The sequence below is a fragment of the Larus michahellis genome, chromosome 2 (genome assembly GCF_964199755.1).
Source record: "Larus michahellis chromosome 2, bLarMic1.1, whole genome shotgun sequence".
Taxonomy (NCBI): Eukaryota; Metazoa; Chordata; class Aves; order Charadriiformes; family Laridae; genus Larus; species Larus michahellis.
The window spans coordinates 45,954,523-45,977,374 of record NC_133897.1 but is presented as its reverse complement, the minus strand read 5'-3'; the positions used below and the strand labels follow the sequence as shown (position 1 = coordinate 45,977,374).

Sequence of the window (22,852 nt, the reverse complement as noted above, 5' to 3'; positions counted from 1 at the left end):
TACTTCATTTAGAAAGTGGATGGACATTGGACACTAAACTGGGGGGGTTTACAGTGATATACAGCCTCATGCCTTATGAATAACAAATGCTGAAATCTGACAGATTCCACTGGAACCACTCAGCTCTCCAAAAAAGGGGGATAAAAGAGAGCTTGAGCACTGGTTTGAGATACGATATAAGAGAGTGGCATTGATTAATCCCAGCCTGGTCTTGAATCTGAATTTGACCCTTAGTGGGCTAGTGTACTTTTCAAATCTCTAAATGTTTAACTATTGAGATAGAAAAACAGTGGGTAAAAATGTCTGCACACTGTTAAGATTTGCTATATTGACATTTATCTGTAATTCCACACCAAACTGAAAAGGGTTTCTGTTATCCAGCAGGTTATGCTAGATAATCTCAGTGGTTTCTTCTGGCCTCATTGTATAAATGAATCTATTTTAAAGAACTGTATTTGCAACTACCTATAACAACTGTTCAAACATTGGCTGGCACAGAATAAGGGTCTTCCCACTAGGTAAAATACACAATATATAATGTCAGTGATATTTATGCTCACTTAGTTTCTTATGCTCACTTAGTTTCTTTATGCACTGGCTTCCTATTTGTTTCCAGTTGCAGTTCAAAGGGTTGATTCTAGCTATACAGAAAATACCTTTTGTCATGGTTGTCATACACATCACTTCCTCATGCACATTTAATGATATCAAATGCAAATTTATATAATATGCATAATATAAACTAGTATTCTCTCCAGCTAACCATCCCAAAGTTTGTATTCCAGAGGCTCAGACATTTTGATCAAGTTTTGTTTCAACTGGTCTAACCTGCAAATTACAGAGCAGTGCACTGTAAACAAGCTATGGGAGTCTAGCTGTGGCAGCACAAACCTCAGTCCAAATGACTTTGCAATGCCTCGTGGCAGAGTAAATTACCCTGCATGCAAGTCTGTTTCCTAGGCTCGAGTGTTTGTGGCAGCCAAGGTAGTTTGGGTACTTTTGCCGTGTGCCATGTCTCTCCTGACTGTTTCCTTGTCACCAGCTTTAAGTTAAGTGAGGCTTAGGAGGATGGTTATGCTGGTGGATGAGAAACCTGGATGAGAAGTTGCTAACAACAGGATGAAGTATGGCAAAGAAGTATGTTTAGCATATGCTGCAGGGTTACAGGCACCAGGGAGGGAGGATAAGATGCATAACGTTAGCAAAGCCAATGCTAAAGTTGGCAGACTGCAAAGCTAATGGTAGTTTCTCTACGTTCGTGAAATCCTAAGGTCAGAAGTGTTTTACTTATGGATGACATGCTGGTTAAATCTAAGTGAAAACCTCATATAAGATAGAAAATAGTAATTGTATTACAATTCTTGTACTGTGTTATGAAAAAGGCCAGATTAGGAGGGTCACTGCTTCTTTTAGACTTTCAAGTCCAGGAATCTATGGAACTGGATCTGAGGAAGGACCAGAGGACATGCTGCTGCTGTGCACTGTTCCATCTGCTGTGTTCACTCTCTGGCAGTTGCTGTAGACAATTGGGGAAGCATTAGTGAGAGCAGGCTCGGTGCAGGTGTGACTCTGGCATGAACTGAACTTTGTGGAATGTGTCTGAGTCATTCCACTGCTGACGTCTTTAGACAGTGGTGATAGAGGTGCACAGTGGTATGGTTTTGCCCTAAGTATTGCCTGCAGTTTAGTGACAGGTGGCTTTAGTCTCTAGAAGCTCATGGGAAATGAAGCAGTGTCTCAGGAGGACCGTGGGGCAAGAAGGAGGTGACAGTAAAACTCTATAAGCAACCCTCGGGGCATTTCCATGGAATAGGTTCAATGCTTGAATGTAGACCAGGCAGAAGTGTTTCTGCAGAGCATATAGTTAAATTCCTCCACATGTTTATGATGGTAAGAAGTTGCGTGGAAATCTGGTGGGGGGAGGAGGTGGAAAAAGAAATTGGAAAGTAATTCTGTAAAACTGTTTGGTAGGGGAGCATTAAAAAGGTATAGAAAACCAAACCAGGATGACCAGGAAACAGAAATTGGTGAGCTGACCTTGTTTCTAGAAGCTAAAACTGTGTAATTTAACAAAGGATGGAGAAACATCTCTGTTTCCTGATAAGGGCCAACAGTATTGTGTTTGTTATCTTACCAGATGTTTTGCTTTCTAAAAAAGGTGGGATAAATAATGAGTTATCTTGGTTCTTTTGGGTACATAATGAAAGAGGCAAAAATTTGATTTGGCCAGAGAGTGAAAGTAACAGTCTGAAGGAGGACTGTAACATAGCAGCTGTGTTACCGTGGAAACAGTGAGAACCTTCATTAGGCAGGTTGCTGTTAATAAATAGCTAATTAAGAATACTTGTAACAAAGCATACATCATGCATGATTGCATCAGACTAAGTCAGTGTATATTACTCTGAAGTCTAGCTCTACTGGGATAGATCATTAGCTAGTAAAAAAGAGATAAATACAGGTTCGGTCAATTTTGAAGAACACTAATAACTTAAAATAAATGACGACAGGGGTTCACTGATATCAAGATTGCTATGAAAGGTTGTCCAGCTCTGTTGGATTGCAGCAGTATGTACATACTGGGAAGGGAAAAAGGACAAGAAGAATCACATATTCTTGTGCTTAAATACAATCTAAAAGCTGCAGAGTGCCAGTGTTTGACTCAAAAGGACCTTTGGCTAATCAAGGGGAAGGGATCCTTAGTACATGAACAGCTGCACTGCAGGTTAAACCAGAGGTCTGTCTAATACAGTACTTTATTCCTTCCACTAGCAGGTGCTTAGGGAAAGACTCAAGAACAAGGCATGGATTAGTTCATCAATATTATAAACAGTCTTCAAGGAGGCATATGTTTAGGGCCTTTCTGAACTTGAAATACATCCAAAACACTTTGGTCAACCTTGTTTAAAGGTTCTTCAAAAATAATTGCTTTTTTAATCTTTCTTGACTTTTGGCATCCAAAACCATCTTGTAACAATGAGATTTATGAGTCTAAATCATGTGAAAAAGCATTTTCTTGAGCTTGCTTTAAACCAGATACCCCATAGTTCTTGTTTCACGAGAAACAGTGAAGAATCATTCCTATTAACCTGAGTACCATTTTGTACACTAGTTGTTTCTTTTCCAACTGAAAACCCTGTTCAGTTAGCTCCCTCCTCATAAAAAAGCTGGAGTTTATACCTTTTCTATTTCTACTCTGTCCTTTTTGAAGGAATATTATAAATGCAGAGTATACAGACGCTGGCTGTACTATAGATTTATATAGCAGCATGCTGATATTTCTGTTTTCCTAATGAGCTCATCACAGCTGTTCGCTTGATTACCCTTGAACACCGAGATGGTCTTTTCAGAGGACTATTTAAAATGACTCCAAGATCTCTTTCCTGAGAGGGTACAGCTAATTTATAATCATCATTATGCATGCATAGTAAAAGCTATTTTCTCCACATGTGCTTTACTTTGGGTTTTTAGCAACATTAAATTTCAGTTGCTATTTTATCAGTGATTTAGTCACAACTGTGAGATACTTCTGCTACTTTTTGCACTTGATTCTAGTTTTGAGTGAACCAAGGGATTCTGATTTAAGAAGATACTGAGTAACACAGATCTCAACTCGGAGTAGTGGTTTCCCTCTATTTGAAAGCTAGCCATTTATTCCTGTGTTTTGTTTCCCATCTATTAACTAGTTTATAATCTGTAAGAGGACTTCCTATGCTATCACATCACAGTAATCGTTCTAGCAGCAGTGAAGAATGTTTAGGGATTTTATGAAATTCTCTTGAGGACATAATACATTTACAGTTTTTTGTCCCTTCCATTTCAGAAACTCCTGAATGAGCACACAACTGTTACTTGACATTTGTTGTGTGGAAAGGTATGAGAGGGTTCTCTGTACCTGTGTAAGAAGGCTTATTTTCCTGACATAATTCTCTTCCAATAAATTCTGTGGAAGGCAGAAAAAATTACATTCATTTTTTATAATGTAGAACATATATAGGTAATGTGTTGCAGTGGCTGATGCGATGACACTTATTTCATTGAAGCATTTTGTTCCACTGTTCTGGGCTGTCATTGTAACTGATTATGAGGAGAAATGCAGGGGTCTCATGCTTACCTCCAGCGAGCAGGGTCTGAGCTTCCTGAAGGAGCATGCCTTGCTTCATTCCAATGTCTTCTGAAAACCGTGGTTATCAGTAGTGGAGTTGAGCCTAAGAATGAGGATTTTCAGGCTGTGGTCATGGAGTTTCTTTCCATGGTAAACAATGATTGGGGAATTTTACACGAACATCTTAAGTAATAGCTCTGATTTGGAAAATTACTCTAAAATATTTTGTTTTAAAAAATAACTGAGTTCATAATCTTTGTCTGTACTGCAAGAGATGTGCATTAAATGTTCTGCCAATGAAATATTAAATTCAAATTCAAGTTTCCAGACTGCAGTGCCTCAATATTTATCTACAACACGAGAAGTTTAACTACCCAAAACTCAGGATCAGGTTGCCCAACATTTCAGCTACCCAACCACAACACATATGGTAGGATTTTCCAGAGATAAAACTGAGAGAATCTAAGTTAGGATCCCTCCTCTCTATGCTCGTTTATGTGGGGAATGAAGGCCTCTAACTGTATGTAGGTTCGGGTGGTTTGAGTATCTACTGAAGTGCAGAACACAGAGGGCACATGATATTTGGTACACTCCAAAAATCTCTAGTGCAGAACTTTCCACAGGGTTAAAGCACAGGAGCTAAGCTCAGTTCATATTTTGTCATAGACTCTTTGAGCTCCTCTATATTTCAGGTTTCCAGTTATAAAATGACAAGGAGAGTAACTAGATCTGTGGTATGCTGTGAAGATACTTCTTGTAACAAAACTGAAACAACTGGGCTAATGCAGCAAGGATGGCCATAGAATTGATTTGAGGGAATGTAACCACATAGCTCTGTACTGAGCTGCCTGTTCAAGGACCTGGTTAGCTTTTTACAGTAATCTTGAGGTTACATCCTCTGTTTTCAGATGTGACTTAACCCACAATAATGTTTGTTTGTTTGTTTTTTTCAAAATCTGGATGAATGATATGGCTGCTGTGGTAAGAAGAACAGGCTGCCCACAGAGGTTGTGGAGTCTCCTCCTCTGGAGATATTCAAAACCCGCCTGGATGCGTTCCTGTCCAACCTGCTCCAGGTGAACCTGCTTTGGCAGGTGGGATGACCTAGATGATATCCAAAGGTCCCTTCCAACCCCTACCATTCTGTGATTCTGTATGTTGATATGCATTATGTGTAGCACTATATGCTGTGTGTTGGGCAAGACTGTTGCATTCCTGACTGCAGGGCACACCACCAACCTCTTGATTTTTTGCTGCGTGCAGGCACTGCTCTGTGCTGCTGGTGTACTGTATTGTGGACAGTTGTCTCCTTGGTGTCATGCTCCATGGCAATGAGCAGTGATGTGCATCAGCCTGTCCCAAGAAATCCCCTCTCCGGTGCTACGCTTTGTGCTCTGGCGGGCACAGCTTTTGTGAGTGACAGTCATATGCTTCGTCGCCCGGCCATCCTCTTCTCCGGCGGTGTCTCTGTGTGTACACCCTGCCTACAGCCACTGCTTTCCTTGCTCCCCACGCGTGTGCGTGTCATGGTGTGTGTACCAGGCCTGGCAGGGACGGAGGCTGCGTCCTGGGCTCTCCTCTTGCCCCGCCACACACTCGAGGGCCTGGCAATGTGCGGGCAGGGCACCCCTTCCCAGTGCCACCAGCCTGCGTACGGGTCTCCATGGCCGCCCGCACCCTGGGCACGCTTTCCTTTGGGGTCCCCTCGCCGCGTCACACAGCGTGCGTGTGTGCCTGTCGCGGATCGGGGTGCGCGGGGCGCTCCCTGCGCCGCCTGGCTGCGCCACGCGCTCTGTGTGTGCGTGTCCTGCCTTTCCCCATTCCCTGCGTGTCTCCGTGCCTGGCACCCGCCCACGGGCAAGGCCCTGCGCGGCTCCCGGCCGGCTCCCGCGCCTCGGGCGGGCGGGGCCGAGGGGGCGGCCGGGAGCCCGCTGAGCCGCGGGGCGCCAACCGCCGCCCAACTCCCCTCAGCAACTCGGGAGGGAGGCGGCGCGGCCGTTCCCTCGCCCGGCGCGGCCCGGCCCCTTCTCCCCCGGGCGCCGCCCCTCTCCGCGCCGCCTGTGAGTCAGGGCTTTGCCGGGCACGGGCGGCAGCCGCGGCCGGAGCGGGCTCGCAGCCTCCGCCGCGGGGGGCTCCATGGAGAAGGCGGCAGCGGTGAGCGAGGGCGGCGGTAGCAACAGCAGCAGCCGCAGCAGCAGCCGCCCCACGTCGGCGGGCTCGTCTCCCTCGTCCTCCTCAGCCAGCCGCGGGTTGCCGGGCCGGGCGGCGGCCGCGGGGAGGCTGGATGGAGGCGGGGGGGCCGGCGGCGGCAGCAGCAGCCCCGGCTCGGCGGCGGCCAGCCCGGGGGGCGCGCAGGCGCCCGGTGGCGGTGGCAGGCGGCGGGAACCGGTGCTGGAAGGGACGCTCAGCAAATACACCAACCTCCTGCAGGGCTGGCAGAGCAGGTAAACGCTGCGGGGCCGCGTCCTGCCTCCGCGGGCTCCGCTCCTCACCCCCAGCCGCCCCCAAGATGGTGTCCGGGCTGCTGGTCCACCCCCGCCCCGACCCGACCCCTCCCCGGCCGCCGCGGGCAGGTAGGCCGGGCCGTGCCGCCAGCGCAGCCCGAGGCCAGGCTCCCTTCCCCTCCGCGCCCGCTTTCCTGCATTTTGCTTTACTTGTTTGTTTTCCCAACGGAAGGAGCAGTTGGGCGTAAGGACGGATAAGGCGGATGGGGGGGGCGGCCCGGTGTGGGGTCGGCGGGCGCAGGGCAGCCCGGCCGCAGCGGTGGCCGCCAGCGCTGCCGCCGCAGGTGCGAGCGGGGGCAGGGCGGGATGACCTCCGCACACGCTGTTCTGCCGGCGGCGTGCGGGTTTTAAGCTCCTTTTTGTGTCACGTTAGTCTCCTGTGAAGTTGTCTTGGGTAACTACAGAATGAAAAACCGTGTGAGAGCCTCCCAAAATAAATGGGAAAAATGCCACGCTTGTGATTATTACTATTTTTTTTTTTTTTTTTTGCTACGGAGTGGGACAGTGGAAACAGTTACCTGTGTGTTTAATAGGATCTTTTCTTGTTCCTATGTCCTTCCTGTTTGACAAGTCCTAATTGATGTTGATACGGTGACAGGCCCAGGTCCTGCAATTTTGTTGGGTGTGGACAGGCTGATGTGCGTCTGTGGAAGTCCCGGGGAAGGTCTGGTTTTGGATCTAGTGTCTTCAGTGCAAATTTTTTTTGCAAAGTTGAAGCCAGACTGTGGAATTAATAATGTTGTATTGGGATCTGTTGAAATCAGGAGAGAAGACTTCTTATTAGTGTTTTACTTCTCATTATTAAACTTTGTCCTCTTAGTGGATGGGTGGATGATATCTAAACCTTGACTTTTTAATGTAGGGCATCACAGTGATGGTTTTGAAGAGAAATAATTGCTATAGAGATTACAGGACTAGTTACAAATCTCTACACAAACCTTTAAAAAACAAAAAAACGCACCAAACCTACCAAAACTTGCCATTGCTTAAATATTAAGTGATCCCAAGCAGTAAGAACATGGGAATGGCTGGGTCCTTGATGTTCTGACAGTGATTTTAAAGTGTTTGTAAGCGACAGAGTTAAATGGCACAAATGCCGATGATGCTATGATGCTAACTCACATGGGGCTAAATCAGTGGTAGGAGTCCTGTAGCAATACTTCCTGAAAAGTTTCAGGAGCTGGTCTTAATTCCATACACTGGAGGGCATGCATAGGTACGTCAGCTAGGAGCATTTATGAATATATCTGGTATGATTTGGATACATGCTCATCTTCATAAAGCTAGTCTGCTTCAGTGTAGGCATAGAGAAGGCCCTTGACTATAATTTTGTTACTGCAATTCTGTGCTAGGTTTATATTAGGCTTCTATCTGTTTATTGATTTATGCAGTCCTCCTGTAGTTTTGTTTAAAAACCAAACAAACACGTTTTGATACCTAAAATGTAGGACTCAACTGCATGACTACAAATTAAAAACACACCAGCCTCTTTTTTTTTTTTTTTGGTGTCCCCTGACACCTCCATCTCTTTTTGCAGAAACGGTATCTCTTTTACTGATCACGAGTGATTTCAAGGGTCGCTTTCATGTAATCTGATGAAATTCCAAAATAGAGGTCTTTGCGCATAAGTCTTTGGGTGTAGAAGTGTCTGTCTGTTGTATTTGGGCACTGATTAAGTCTCTGATAAGGCTGACAGCTTGAAGTGGTGTGTATAGTCTATGTATGTCCAAGGAATTTACCTGAAAGCATCATGGAAAAAAGACAAATGTTACTTAAACAATTCTAGCATAGCACTTGGAAATCAATGTCCGTTTACTTTAGCAGTCTTTTCTAATGCTGCTTTATCATGCTGTGTCAATTGCTACTTTTATTTTCTGTAAATCCGGCTGTTTGAGCAAGTGGTATTTGAGCAAGAGCTCTTATGCTAAGTAACTTTAGTTTGAACTTTAGTTTGTTCAGTTATTCCATTCTATGGACAGTTGAAACTTGAGGTTTACCAAAGTTGGTCTGATTATAATACTCAATAAATGAATAGTGATCTGTGGGTTCCAGCATGGTTTTCCATTTGGCCTTCTGAATACTTGTCATGGAGCATGTTTTCTGTGAATCAGAGGTCAGTCTGTAAGATTGGTAAGTGACTTTGTAGCTGGCACCTGCAAATCTATCAAGAGTGTATGTGTTACCGAATGATCATACAAATTAGTTTTGAATTTACTTAATATGAAAAAATACAAGATTGTTTAACCGCATGATCGATACGCCAGATGGTGTGAATATAAATAAAATGGAAAAATAAAGTGAAAACTGACAAGAGTTTGGTGATCATGGATTTGGAATGTTCTTCTTTAAAGCTCCTTGTCCATTAGCCTAAATAATTTAAGTGTATTTAATGTTAGCTTATGCCACATGGTATTGAAGTTGAAAGGCTTTAGTGGGTTATCCAACACTTACTGTGCAGAGTAGCCTCTATGAGTCTAAAGAAATTATTTTCATTTGAATTACAATAAATTAGTGTAACTTTTTTATCCATTGTCCTTTAACAGGTGTTAATTGTCCTTTAACTCATCCAAAATAGTCCTATTTTGGATGAGGCAACTGAGTATGAATACTGAAGCACAACACTGCATTTACAAGCATTAACTGAAGTAACTGAAAGCCCCAAATCCAGTCAATCTGGAGAGCTCTGTTACTTCTTATTTTAAGAATTTTGGAGGGTTTGTTTTTTATTACTAAAAAAAAATAAATCAATTTTTTCTGCTCTAGCAGATCAGGAACAACCTGATCTGTAAATGAGTAAGTTCTTCTTCACCTTTATAGCAAGCAGAAGGAAACATTGCTTTTTTCTGTTTGGTTGTTTTGAAACTGTTGTGTGATAAAGGTGTTAAGGGGCATGGGCATCTAGAGTGTCTCCACTGAAGTCTGTAACTTTCTTTGGATTTACACAAGTATGAATGCAGGGAGAGGAACTTAATCTAAAACACAGATGTTTTGACATAAGAATGCTTGTGTCTGGTCTGAGACATTGGGGCATCTGACTGCTTATGAAATTACATATAATGATGTTATCAGAACTGAAGGACTGTTAACAGAGCATTTCTATGGGGATTTACTTGTTCTACGTGTATGGGAAAGTAGTAGCTTGTTTTTTAGATGGGAGTTGAGTGGGTTTGATGGACAAATACGTCTCTGTAGAATCAACTCATGTCATGCAAAACCTGTTTTGCATGAGTTAATTTGATATTAATGAAATATTTATTGCTGGTGGCTTTATTATCCTGTTTGTGAATAGATCGGTAAAATGTTGTAAAAAGTTTTAAAACTCCCATTTGCCCAAGGTTGTGTAAAATTCACATGTGGTCTGCCTCCCTCTCCCTGCGTTTTCCTTGAAAATGTTTTTAGTGCTTGTGCTTGTAGGGTTTTGTCCTGCAAGTGTTGTATAAGCCCCTGGATCATCTGCATTTGGGCTGGGGCTTAAATTTGGATTTGTACCAACAACAAATGGAGCCCCAGCTGATGGATGTTGTTGTTGCTTTTCTGAGCTGAACTGCTCTGTGTGAATTATTCTATAGCCAGGTGTTTTCTAAAGCATTACTTTGGCCTATTCCTGTTTCCTCTCACAGTTGAGAAATATATTGTGTTACCAGTCTGCATGAATTGTGTCCAGTGTACTTCTTGTGCTTGGGCACCACCAGACTTCTTTTGTGAGTTAGCTGCATTCCTTGAATGTCAACAAAAAGTGTACTTTGGGGCAATTTTGGGATTTTTTTTGCTCAGTCTCTTTACTGGGCTTCACAGTGCTGTGGTGTGCTCTCTTTGCTTGTGTAGTTGCAGAGAACAACTGCAACCTGACTGCTGCCACCACAGAAAAACCCTTCCCTATTTCCAGTGTCCCAAACAGCAGCTAGGATGCCGCCAGAACCATCAGACTTTAGTGCTACTTTAGGTGATGACTTCTTTGGCTCCCAGAGGTTATGCAGCTCTCACCGTAGCTGTTATGGGAGAGTTATTTATAAGTATGTCGACAAAATATGTCAACACTGTTTTGTGCTATAGCACCTATGAAAATCTGCAGGTAACGGTTTTTATTTCTTTTTTTTTTAAATTGTATATATATTCTGGAGAAGGAGATTGTGACCTCTTAGAAGGGGAATTGATGAAGGTACTTCAAACACGGTAATAGTCCCCCTCTCCCTCCTCCTGAATTAGCTAGTCCATCTTTTGCAGAATTTTGGAATTGACACATCTGCTTGTGAAGCTTTTGGGGTAGTTGACACATCTAGTAGTTGCTAATTCTTCAGTGGTACCAGTTAAGTTGTTCTGGCAATGAATTGTGGTCTTTTTCCAGTGTAAGAAATGAGTAGATGGTTACTGAACAAACTATATGGCTATAGGTATACCAATATAACTGCTGGGAGGGAAGCGTGTCCTAGAGAAATAAACTGATTTTTAATACAAAATAAACCATACTGTCAGGATTCTAACAGTAGATAGTATCTGAGGAGAAAATAACCATGTACTTGTTTAATGTTTGTGAAGTTTGCTGAAATGGGAATTTTTTTCTGTTCTTACTGGAATAAGATTAACACCAGCCCCTCTACTGTGTATCTTTTAGTCTTAGTGTGTTTCTGACATATCTGTAGGGGCTTTGTGTAGTGTTGTAATACCTTCCAGGGTTTATTTGCAGAGTTTGGGGAGGGGGAGACTATTTTAAGGAGCTGGAGGTGCAACACTCTCTCTTTCTTCTGTTGGAAGTTTGCTCCTTAAATTTTGGAACCTGTGTTATAATTTGTTAGGGATGGTGGAAACATTTTAAATTTTCAAGACATTTTGATAATATTGGGCTAACATTCTATTAAAGATTTTACTTGCAAAATAGATTTTACTAGAAACTGTGCTGTCCCTTCACATGTAGATTCTGTTTGTAGTTGGAGGCAATGTGGAAAGGAAGAAAACTAGTTAAAAGCAATGTTGTTTAGTTCTGTTGAGCAAATGAACAGGATATGTTCTGTGCTGAACACTCAGGAGTCGCGTATCTTACACTATTGAAATGAAGATCCATGTCATTAGTTTCAAATCCACTTGGAATTTAAAATGTCAAAAAAAATCAGTTATTAGTAAGTTCTGTTCAGGATTAATGCACTAATCTTTTTTTCTTAATTCTGAAATTTGTGTAGCAAAATAATCCCACCCAAATGTAAGCTTTCTTTTTTCCCTCCTCTGCTTCCTTCACTTTTTGCTGTTGAAACTTTTCCCTCATAAAAAAAAAAGGTTATCTCTTTAATTGTATATCCCTAATTTTTTTGTAGGAAAATCGGAACTTCCAGTTAAGATGCACTTTGTTTAAGTAGTGGTTGATTAAACCTAAGTGTTTTAATCACGAGCTGGTTGATTTAGTTTGAATATCTTTTGCTGTTGCCTCTAAACTAGCTGGGTTGGGAGAATGGAGAAGGCTGTTCAAATGGTAGAGTGAAGTCAGGAAAAGAATTTCAATGAGGTAAGAGGAAGGCCGAGAAATCCATCATTCTCTGCCCTTCAGTGATACTTATAAGAAGCATTTGGAAGAAGAAAACTTAGAACCTCAGGCTGAAATGGAAAAGGATGGTCTTGTGGTTAAGGAATTGGTTTCCACTGTGGAGATGTGGGTTCTGGTTGGAGAACTGCTGTGGATCTTTCTCTTGTCCCCGGGCAGGTAAACCCAAGTTGTTTGTTCATCAGCTGCCTGTGTCACATGGTGTTAGGGCTGCTTATGCCTATGGAGAGGATGGATTCATATAATGCATAATAATCTAATGCATAAGATGCTTGATGATTATGTAGGAAAAATCTGTTTAAAGCAAATGAGACTTGAGCATTTTCACCCCATTTGAGATTTGGAAGCGTGCTTCAGAGCTGAGCAGCAGTCATGTACCAGAGGGAATGAAGTGACAGGCAAAACAGAGCGTGGTCTTCCTTTCACCCAGATGTCACACTTAGTTTTCAGACAGTGAAAAGAAGTGGCAGTTGGCACTAACACTGAAGCACGCACTTACCCTTATCTGGGTTTTGTTATTACTAGCTCATCTGCTGCTAGCTTTTTGAATGGTGATTTCTGTGCTTACCAACCCAGTGATAAATGTGGTTAGAGGGAGCAACATGCACTTGCTGGCTCATTTAAAAAAAACCCACCAGTTCATGAATATGGATTTTGTTCATGTAGGAGAAGTGACAGTAAGTTGTTTAAGTAATGTGCCTGGAGTCTTTCTGTGCGTATGTAAGAAAAGTATTCGAAAGTTGTCCCCAGTCATTTTATATTTAAAAGCAATTGTTTAATAAGAAGAATTTGTTTGGGCTTTAGCTGCTCCTTGGTAAAGTAATCCTAAAATTCTTACTTTGTCCTTTATGATGTATTTAAAAGACTGAACCTTCGAAGTGAAAAGGGCACTAAAAATAGCCATAACTATTGGTTTTTAATGTAAAATTGTATTTGTTAAATCTGTATTATAATGAATGATGAAACAGAAAGTACTGAATTTGGTTCAACTAGAAATGCTGAGTTTGTTCTTTGATGCTAATACACTTCCACAGCTTTGCTTTCAAGTGTGTTGGCATTCTGCTTTAGATCTGGTGGGCTTTTGTGGATATCTTACTGAGATGTTTGATTACTTTTTGGAACCTAATCCGGGAATGCAAAGTTTTCTTAGTATTTAACTGTTGCATATGAAAGTGTTTCACTAAATGCTGTTTAAATGCTATTGCACTTCTCTTTCCAGCATGGCATGTAATTAGTAGATAATTCAATGTTTAAGAATATGGGTCCTTAACTACCCAAGTCTGTAGTACAAGCCGTAGAATTTGTTGTGGTTTCTGTTCCACCTAGGCTTGTGTTTCTCTTTGGATATCTATCTAAGAGTTTCTCTTCCACTGGTAGAGGACTCTTCACCGTAGCTATGGGAACAATTTGCCCGGCTTTAATCACTACTTAAAAAATTGCCTGTTGCTCTTACTACATGTCAGCCTTTGACTTTTCACTGAATCTCATTATGCTGGTTGTGTATGGGACTGAAGATATCTCTTATCAAATTTCTGTGTGCAGTCTTTTTGGGCAGGCTAAGTTATCTTTTGTCTGTGTTTGGAGCATCTAGACCGATGGAGTTTTCTTGCTGCAAGCCAGATCTCCCAGTAACTTTAATAATTTATGATAGTTCTGATTATTTTTTGGTATTTCAATGTTTTTCTTCATGTGCGGGCAGAACTGTGTACACTTTCAGTTGTGGTTGCAGTGGGGATCAAATACAGGGGTAATGCATCCCATTTCCTCCAACTCAGTATTCCCTGCTTAAAAAGTTCTAAGACCATTAGCTTTTTAGCTCTCTATCGTGATTTTTTTGAAAACTAGGTTGTTAGTTTTGCCTCGTAAGTTTCACTATTAGTCTAATTGCACACAACACTGAGAGCTCATGTTCCCTGGTGCTGCCTGGGTTCTCCAGGCAGGTATCTTCGTACCTATGCTCTTGTTATTTCCTGCTTGCTTTGTGTAAGCTGTCAGTGGTGCAACACCCTGGTGCTTGTTATGCCATTTTCTCCTGATAGCCAGTATACTACTTGATCCAGTAACATATGGCATAGTACAATCACAATGAGTGCCAGAAGTATCAAAACAAAGAATAGCGCTTAACTATCCTTTTTTGGATGGGAAGGTGATGAAAAGGAGTGCTGTTGGGAGCTGTCTCCCTGCAGTATGCTCTTTCCACGGTTAGCATGTTTTTGTATATACCCAGTGATACTTCTTGGGCTTTCTCATGGTGTGTGCATGCCCCGTTTTTGAGGGGGTATAAATAGTAGTCAATTATTTGTTTACAGAAGACAAATAATAAAATATAGTTGAGGAAACTGATTATTAGTTGGAAGAATTACTTGAACGAAATAATCAGTAGATTTTCCTTACCCTGAATTTCTGAGTCATTGCTTTTCCAGGTAAATCCTCTATCTTGTAGTTATGACTTTTTTGGTCACTGGATGTATGGTTTTATTTTGACAGTATTGGAGTGCACGCTGTTTGCTGATGATAGCTTGTTTTCATGTCATCAGCAATCTTTATGGAATTTTTTTTTCCATCTAGGTCATTGCTAAACACTCCAAAGCCAAGAACTGATTGCCAGGGAACCCTCTTAGAAATACATTCACTCAAAGATCCTCATTTAGTTACATTTTGAGGCTGGCTCCATCTTTTAACTGTTTTTCCAATGCATTTAATGTGTCTTGTTCATTTTTTTATTGTACTTAAAAGCCAGTGCTGCCTGCATTAGAACACTGCTTCAGTGCTGTTAATATTATGAAGCAAACTTGTAACATCAGAAACCTAGCAGGTTTTCTGGAGGAAATTTGTTTTTAGTAAATGCATACTGATTGGCGTTAATTATCTTGCTTTAAATATCTTTTGTTTGTTTAAAAGTGTACTGTATCAGCTGTTGTTTTATTGAGCATTGGATAGGCTGAGAGGCCTATGTAATTAACGAGGCTCTTGCATTTATACTTTTTAAAATGTTTGCACAATGTAGTTTCCTTCAATTTGGGGACTTTCCCATTGGTTTTGGTGGAAAGGAGCTGGATGCACCAAGTGTTGATGAACTCGGTTTTGAAACATTCAGTATATGTTTGGTGAAACCTAACAATTTTGTTGGTAGTATCTTTCTGATAAAATTACGCTTCAAAACTTGGAGTGCTATTCTTCAAAAGACTGGACTACACTGATAAGTAGTATTAATTGCTGTATGCTTGGTGCTTGTTTTAGGACCCTTCCACAGACTAAATGCAGTTGCTCTTGTGTATCTCAGGCCAGTGAACCCACTCAAGAGTGTTGTACAGCATTTGCAGGTGCCCTAAGGTGTTTGACTGAAAAGACCTTAGTCCATAAGTTGGATGGTTGTAAATTGAAATCCCTGAATTAGTATTTTTCTGTGGTTTTGAATAAGTTACTACTACAAGTTCATATATCAGGTACATATTTCTCAGTGACCTGGGAAATGTCTTTGCTTCAACTACGCAGTCTTTTAGAGGTTACCTGGTGCAGTATTAAGAGTTGCACCTTATATAGTGTACCTTTCGTTGGGTTCCCAAGATTTTTTTATAAATAAGTGGACTTGGAGCACAGTTAAGATTGTGATGGGACAACTTGTCTAGGTCATTCAACAGTATATTTAAAAGTTAGAGGGAGTGCATAGATATAAGTTGGGATTCTGTTAAAATTTCTGTGTTTACCTTAGACACAGAATTGTGAACCACGCTGCCGCTTACAGCTGTATTGGTTGCTACATCTTTCATTGAGATAGGATGATGCTTTTATGTAAGGGACACATATGCACTGTGGGAAAAATCTACACACTGGGGCCAGAGTAGTGTGTTTAACCTCACCAAGAGAGAACTGTGTGTTTTTCTAGCTTTGGAATATGGAGAAAACTTTCCTAATAAAAGGAGAATGGCTTAAGCTAGCGCAAGCAAGACCAGACGTTCTGATATTATTCTCCTGAAATTTATAAAATTAAAAAAAATAATAATGGGGAAGAGGAAAAATGGCCAGTTTCTTGTCTGTTGTTCTTACTTGGAGTTGGCAGGGAACTGAAGAGTTGTATCAGGTTTCTCCATACTGCTTTTATCATGGTGATAGGAGGAAGATAATGAACTTGATCCTGAAAAAGATACCGAAGTAGAGGCAAGATTGAGAAGCAAAAAATGTGTTATTCATTGCTGCAAGCAGTTAGGCATTTTGCACTGGCACAAAAACCTCTCCTGAAGGTAGTGATTCTTTTTTATTTTTTTTTTGTGCCTTATCACAGTAAGCTTTTTATAGAAGTTTCTGCTCTTGAAAAAGGAATAAAGAGATTCCTCTCTTGCGCTTTTTTTTTTTTTCAACTGGGAGGTTTGCCTTCCACACCATAAGGTGTAGTGTGGGTTTTGTGTTTAATTTTTTTCCCTCTTTTCTTCTCTTTTTTTTTTTTTTTTTTTTTCTTTTTCCTTGTGTTCCTGTGTGTTTATCTTACCAGGTTAGTGGGCTTTGATTTTGTGACTGTTGGGTTCATGTGTCAAACTTGATCTTTTTTATATTATGCAAGTGCAAGGAAAGGGTAGTTTGGCAATAGAACAAGGGAGAAAAGAAGAGATGTAGAATGGTGGAAGAAGTTTAGAAGAGAAGTTAAAGCCTCTGGAGGAGGACTGATGGAGGGAAAGGTATCAATGGAAAGGGAAGAAACAGAGGAGAGAAAGAAGTAGATACTGAACTGAAGACAGCACAAGGATAGATCTATACCACTTCTTAAAAAATAAAAAAGAAAGTCTAGGAATCATGTAATGTTACTTCAGAATGAAGTCCTGGAAGCCCAAGTGAGATAATTTGCTCTTATTAATTTTAATACTGCCATTAAGAATGGCACACAAAAAGTAGAGAGGAAATTATTATTTTCTAAATTGTAGAATTTGTAGTGCAGTGAGGATTTTTCTGGTTTTGCTTTCTTCCCTCTGCCACCGTCTGTAGCAGAGCTCATTTCAGGCTGGTGGATGACTGATGTGAATAGCAGCCAGAGGAACCTACTGACAGTGTCCACCTGGATATATATTAACGTGCCAGACTTACCTTTGCCCTTTTAAACACAATATTGTTTATGTGGGAATTCAAGCATATGTGATGATGAAACTGGTTTCCTGTTAAATGTTATAGGTATTGATTCTTCATTTTTGATTAAAACAATGAGGATGTAGATTTTTGTAGAATAGTGTTTTTAGAAATACATATATAAAAAGCAGTAACCTAACGCATAAAGGTCTTTGGAATTAATTGTTGCTCACAAATGTAAATATGCTTTCTTCAGAAGGATCCGGGCTAATATGCTGCGTATCTCACAACATATTGGTGAAACCACCCTCTCACGGACTCTGTGGACTCTATACATATGTTTCTAAGAAACAGTGTTGACAAGATACTCTGTTGTGAAGATGGCTGCATATCAACTGCCAGGATAAAGAGCAAACACAGGAACTTAAATTTCTCATTTCAGTCGATGAATCGATAGTCCTAAGAATAAAGGCAGGGCAAACCCTATTGGACAGCAAAGCGTTGGCACGGATGGCTGTAAAGTTCCAACTATCCTAAGATGATGCAACATGTAAGAAAGGTCTGGTTTCTGCAAAGCTTTGTTTGAACTAGCGGGGGTGGAGAAGAGATGGACGTGAGCCAACATGCTGATCTTGCAGGCAAGTTCCTTACTTTGTATATTGTGTTTTCTTCAGTATGATGTGTAAAGAAAATACATGGTCTTGGATATGTTCATTCTTTCCAACCAGGAACTTTTAGACTATGGATTAAAAAAAAAAAAAAAAAATTCTAAAGTGAGGAAGGATGAGCAGAAAGGAACAGACAAAATTGAGAACTTCAAAAATTCGCAAAGCAAGACCTTAACTTGCCTTTTGCATTTTTTTTCTTCTGTGTAAATATGTATTAAAAATATATGCAGCTCACAAAAAATGGCATTAGCGTGACATAAGTGAGTTCTCATCCCCTTGTATATGAGAGTGAGTTCTCAGCCCCTTGCATACGAGAGTGGAATGAATGTTACTTGTTGAGCAGGTTCTGTCAGTGAAATAGTATCTTAAATGAAACTTGCAGTTGGGAGAAAAGCCAGCACTCATGTGGTTCAGTTTTGAGAACCTAGATGATAAATTACCTGCATCTTGAAAGTGAAAAATAACAGCTGCTATAAACACTACAGTAAAAACACAGGACAAATCTAAAACCAGATGTTTTATTCCATCAACTTGCACAAAAATTACTGTCCAAACAGATGTGTTCCGAAAGCATTTGTCTGCTAGAAAGTATCTGGTAGCCCATGTATTCACTTGGAATATGTGATAATAATTTGTGTCTAGAACAGCTATAGAGAATATACCCTCAGTGAATTCTGTAAGTAGTACAGTGTGGAATGAGGGAGGAACGAAGAATTGATTTGAGGACTGCTGTCTCCTGGCATCATGTATATTTATTTCTCTATCTTTAAAATCTTTGTGTTGCTTTTGCAGGTGGTAATCATCTCTTGTTATTCTGTGTTTCTTCCACATAAATTATGTGAGTAATACACATTTGTACACAAGCCAAAAATAGCTAGATGAACGTGAGGCAGTTATCCGAAAAAATCAGGAAGCCACATTCAGAAGCTTTATGTTGGCATTATAACTCTGATGACCTAGATTGATGAAGACAATCACACCTAGCTGAAAAGGTGTTTCAAACTGTTATATTTGTCTGTTTTTTTTATAAATGTTATTAATACTTGGAACACCTCATAATATATTAAAAAAAAAAAAGCTGTCAGTGAGCTTGCATCCTTGTCAGTATTGCAATACCTTACTCAGTAAAATAAAATACTTCCTAAAACTAAGGTGTAGCATGACTGTTCTCTTTTTTTTAAACTTTTAACACTGTTTTTTATGGTGATAGTGTTTTCTTTTTTAAAAAAATAGTATTTATTTTTCATCTGAGAATGCCATAGGTACTTCACAAAATTTGAGCAAGCCTCAGATGTGATGCTTACACTGCTGAGGTTAGAGGAAGAGGTGCTCGATCTCTAAGGTGTCCTTCCTCATTAAATCATTGCCAGGTGCAATATATACATTTTTCTTTTCTTGGTGTTAAACTGAGATCTACAAGTGGCTTTCATTGATCGCAAGGTGTTTTTCAAACCTAAACATTAATCTTTCAGATTACAGGAAGGTTATTATATCTTGAGGTCTCTTATTCCGTGATGTTTTTAGCTGCTGACTAGAAAATAATACTGAAGAGTTGCTGGCTCCTGGCAGTGATTCTTGCTGAGGACAGGGTATTGCAAAACAAGGATGAGCTATGAAGGTCTGGCAAAGAAGTCAGTGAACTGTGGTACAACCTCTATAAAACTTTGCTGACTCAAGGCAGCTAATTGAAAATTTATGCTATAATATCCATTGATGGGATGTGGTTATGCTTTGAACCTCATTGGATTGCATTGTTGTAATACAGTACAGTCACTATCTTTCTCTTGATATGTTCTTGTTCTTAAAAAGTTAGCTTCAGCAAAATAGCTTCTGAATATTGAGAAGATGTCAATTTGAAGTCTAGTTGATCTGAAAATAAACTAGTAGTAGCTCTGGATATGCCAGAAACTTTTTCTGCCATTTTTTTAAACATATAATGATAATATGAACTACTTATACTGGCCAGTCCTTAACATAATGTGTACTGACCAAAAAAAATTTTCTTATGTAGTACAGTAATCTTTACTAATACAGTTACTTCCAGTTGTATAAGATCTCTCTCTAAACATTCCGTGTCTTTATTTAAAATGGACTGTACAGTCATGCTTTATTTCCCTTCCATCTCTACCCCTCTGTTGCCAGTGCCTCTGTGGTCTTTGGTTTGTTCAAGCTTTTTTGGACAACCTAAGGCATTTCTGTAGCTCCGTATTCTGTTTGTAAAAACTACGGCTATAATTGGTGTAAGTCCTGTCCAGTTAAGTCTATGTGTACATTTTATTTAACGCTTACCATGCTTCATACAGTATGTCTGCAATTGTTCCACACCCGGTAAGGAATGCAGCTTAGGGTGCCAAGTAAATTCATTATCAGGGAGATAGTGAAATGCAAGGGATCCAGAGGTTACTGATAAAATGTATGGTTCGTATTTTTCTTTTCCTTTTCTTCTTTTCTCTCTCCCTCCCTCCCTCTCTCTTTTCTCTCTAGGAGGGCATGTTAATCTAAACATGCTTTTGAGGCTTATTTCAGAATATCCTCTTCTCCTCCCAAGTCCTGAATTGCACTGGTTAGGAGAAGGTTGGTAATTTTCCCCAGAAGTGAAAGCTGGGGTGCCTGACTTGCGGGTGGTTCTGGCTAGCTGGGTCTTTTTGCTCCTGGGTGAGAAAAACACAACCAGAGACTGGAATACCTGAAACTTCTAATTCCTTAGTTTTCTTCTGTTGTTAAATAACTTGCTAACAGGACTGCTAGCTTTCCCCCCAGTTCTTATATTTTGATGGTAAAATCCTAGTGAAAATGTAATTATGCTCTGAAAATAATGACTTCACTGGTACCCTTACTCTTCTTTTTTAATTAAGATACTGATTTAGAGTTGATAGTCATAAGGAGCTGTGAGAACAGCCAGTGTTTTGAAGCAAAGCTCTCAGATGTGAGTACAAATACGAGAATCCGTTGCAGACAGTAAGCAATTGATAACCTGTGAGTTATTACAGCCTTGTTCAGCTGCTCTGCCCTTCCCAGGAGGTCAGAGGTTCAAACTGCAAGTTTCATTCTGCAACTTTCCGGTAATCCACTGCTTTTCCAGCCTTTATGTCCTCGTGCACCCTGTGCTGCTTACAGGGTGTAGGTGGGTGATACTCACATTTTGGGACACTGTGGGGTGTTCTGTTGCGCTGGTTTCTGATGGCTGGCATCTTGATGTGCTTAGCGCTACGTGGTCTGGAGTTCATCTGTGCCTGTGAGCTCAGACTGATGTTAGTTGTTGAGCTATAATGAATTAATTCACAGCCCTTGGGCCTAACGGCAAAGGATGGGTTGCAGGTATGGCATAGCTTACATCATTCAGTGTGGTGGTTTAAATGTTGTTGGCTGGAAGAAATCCTGTAATATATGTGGTAGTTTTGCTGTGCTGGGGACTGAAGGCTGGCAGATCGTTCAAACCTAGACAGAGCTCAGGGCTCCCCATAGCACACTGTGCTCCTCTCAGTGTGGGAAAAGTATTGGAAGTGTCTCCCTGTGCATAACCCTTTGTAGAGGAGTCAGATGACTGTGAAAGCTGGTAGGAGGCTTAGGTGAGCACTCCTTGGGCACAGAGGTTCTGGTGGGAATCTCTGAGTTGAGGGATGAACTATGGGAAATAGCTGGACTTTCTAAGCAGACTGTAGCAGCTTAGAACTGTTAGTCTCATAACTTAGGTTCTAATCTTTTCTGTATGCTAGTTTTTAAATGGAAGGATTAAAGCTTGGAGGAAAAGGGTTGAACAGATGCCAGATACAGCCTTGCTGCTTCTTGCATTGAACAAACGGGTTAGCAGTTGAATATGAAGCTTTTCTGTAGGATCAGAAAAATGGTATGAATCCACCTGTCCTTCTTCCTATGTTCTAAGGATCTCGCTCCTTTCCAATTTATTTGATCTTGCTTTTGATACTGTGATAGCAGGTGTAAGGGGAGTAGTGCTGTAGAAGATGGACTGAAGAGAAGAAAACATTTGAAAGTATAGAGATCAGATATGAAAATGTTACATATGCTAAAAATTAGAGATGGAGGAGCTGTGACCTCAGGTTCCAGAGAGAAGCCTAATGACATGAAGCCTTCCTGGGTTTTGTTCCCCTTGAGCTGAAAAAAATTGATTTTTCAGAAGTGACATTTGAACAGATTGAACACAAGAGGCGTGGAATAGGTGTCTCAACTGAGGGAGCTGGAAACCTTAATGGAACTGTCAGTAGTAATAGAGAAAGCAGCTGGTATAGGAAAAAATATAGTGCAGTTTCTCACAGATTGCTTATTTGAGATGGTGTCAGGACATCAGGAACAGATGTCTGAGAGACTGAAAATACCTACTCTACTCATGTTGAGTTTTAACTTTCATTAAATAATTCCCTCAACTAGATTTAATTATTGGAATGCAGAATTGTATGCTTTTCTAAAGGAAAATATCAGAATTATGAAACTGTAACTTAGTTCTGGAAATATGAAAGCTACTGGATCTCTGCTCTGGCAATTTATTATCTCCACTTGTTCTGTGTTTTATTTTTTTCTTCCTAGTGGCATTGGTATCTATTAGGTGCTTGGACTAATTGTTAAAACTAATTCTGTTTTAAAGACTGTTTTACACTTATGAGCTGGTTTATTCCCCCCCCTGCCCCCTTTCTGTATGCATTTGGCAGTGCTTGGTTCAGAGGTTCAGTTAAGTTGTAGCGTGTTTATACTGCTGAAGGAAAAAATGACCACCTTATGTCTTTCCCTTCCGGGGAAGAGGTTCTGTTTTTTGAAATCCCTGCTACTGAATTTCTTCCTGAAATTCTTATTCTGCATCATTCCCTGCTCTGTCATTGTTTAGGGACTGCATAGTAGGCAAGCTGCTATTGCAGTTCTAACAGCAAGTATGGGGCTTACTAGAGGAGTCTAAGGAAACAGAATTATTGCTAGTGTTCTAGGCTGCTATTAAGGACCTTTTTCCTCCAAGTGTATTTAGGTTGTGAATTTTTTTTTTTTT

General features: G+C 40.7%; 1 protein-coding gene across 2 annotated transcripts in view; it reads left to right on the top strand.

Moving 5' to 3' along the window:
* The first annotated feature begins 6,116 nt into the window (after window positions 1-6,116).
* Window positions 6,117-22,852, top strand: part of OSBPL10 (oxysterol binding protein like 10) — a 117,841-nt gene continuing 101,105 nt past the window's right edge. The window contains exon 1 of one of the 2 annotated variants that reach the window (XM_074575110.1): window positions 6,117-6,546. In XM_074575110.1, coding sequence (XP_074431211.1) covers window positions 6,239-6,546 — 308 coding nt within the window. In that variant the 5' untranslated portion in view covers window positions 6,117-6,238. The remainder of the gene's footprint in view (window positions 6,547-22,852) is intronic. The other variant, XM_074575109.1, reaches the window with a different exon arrangement.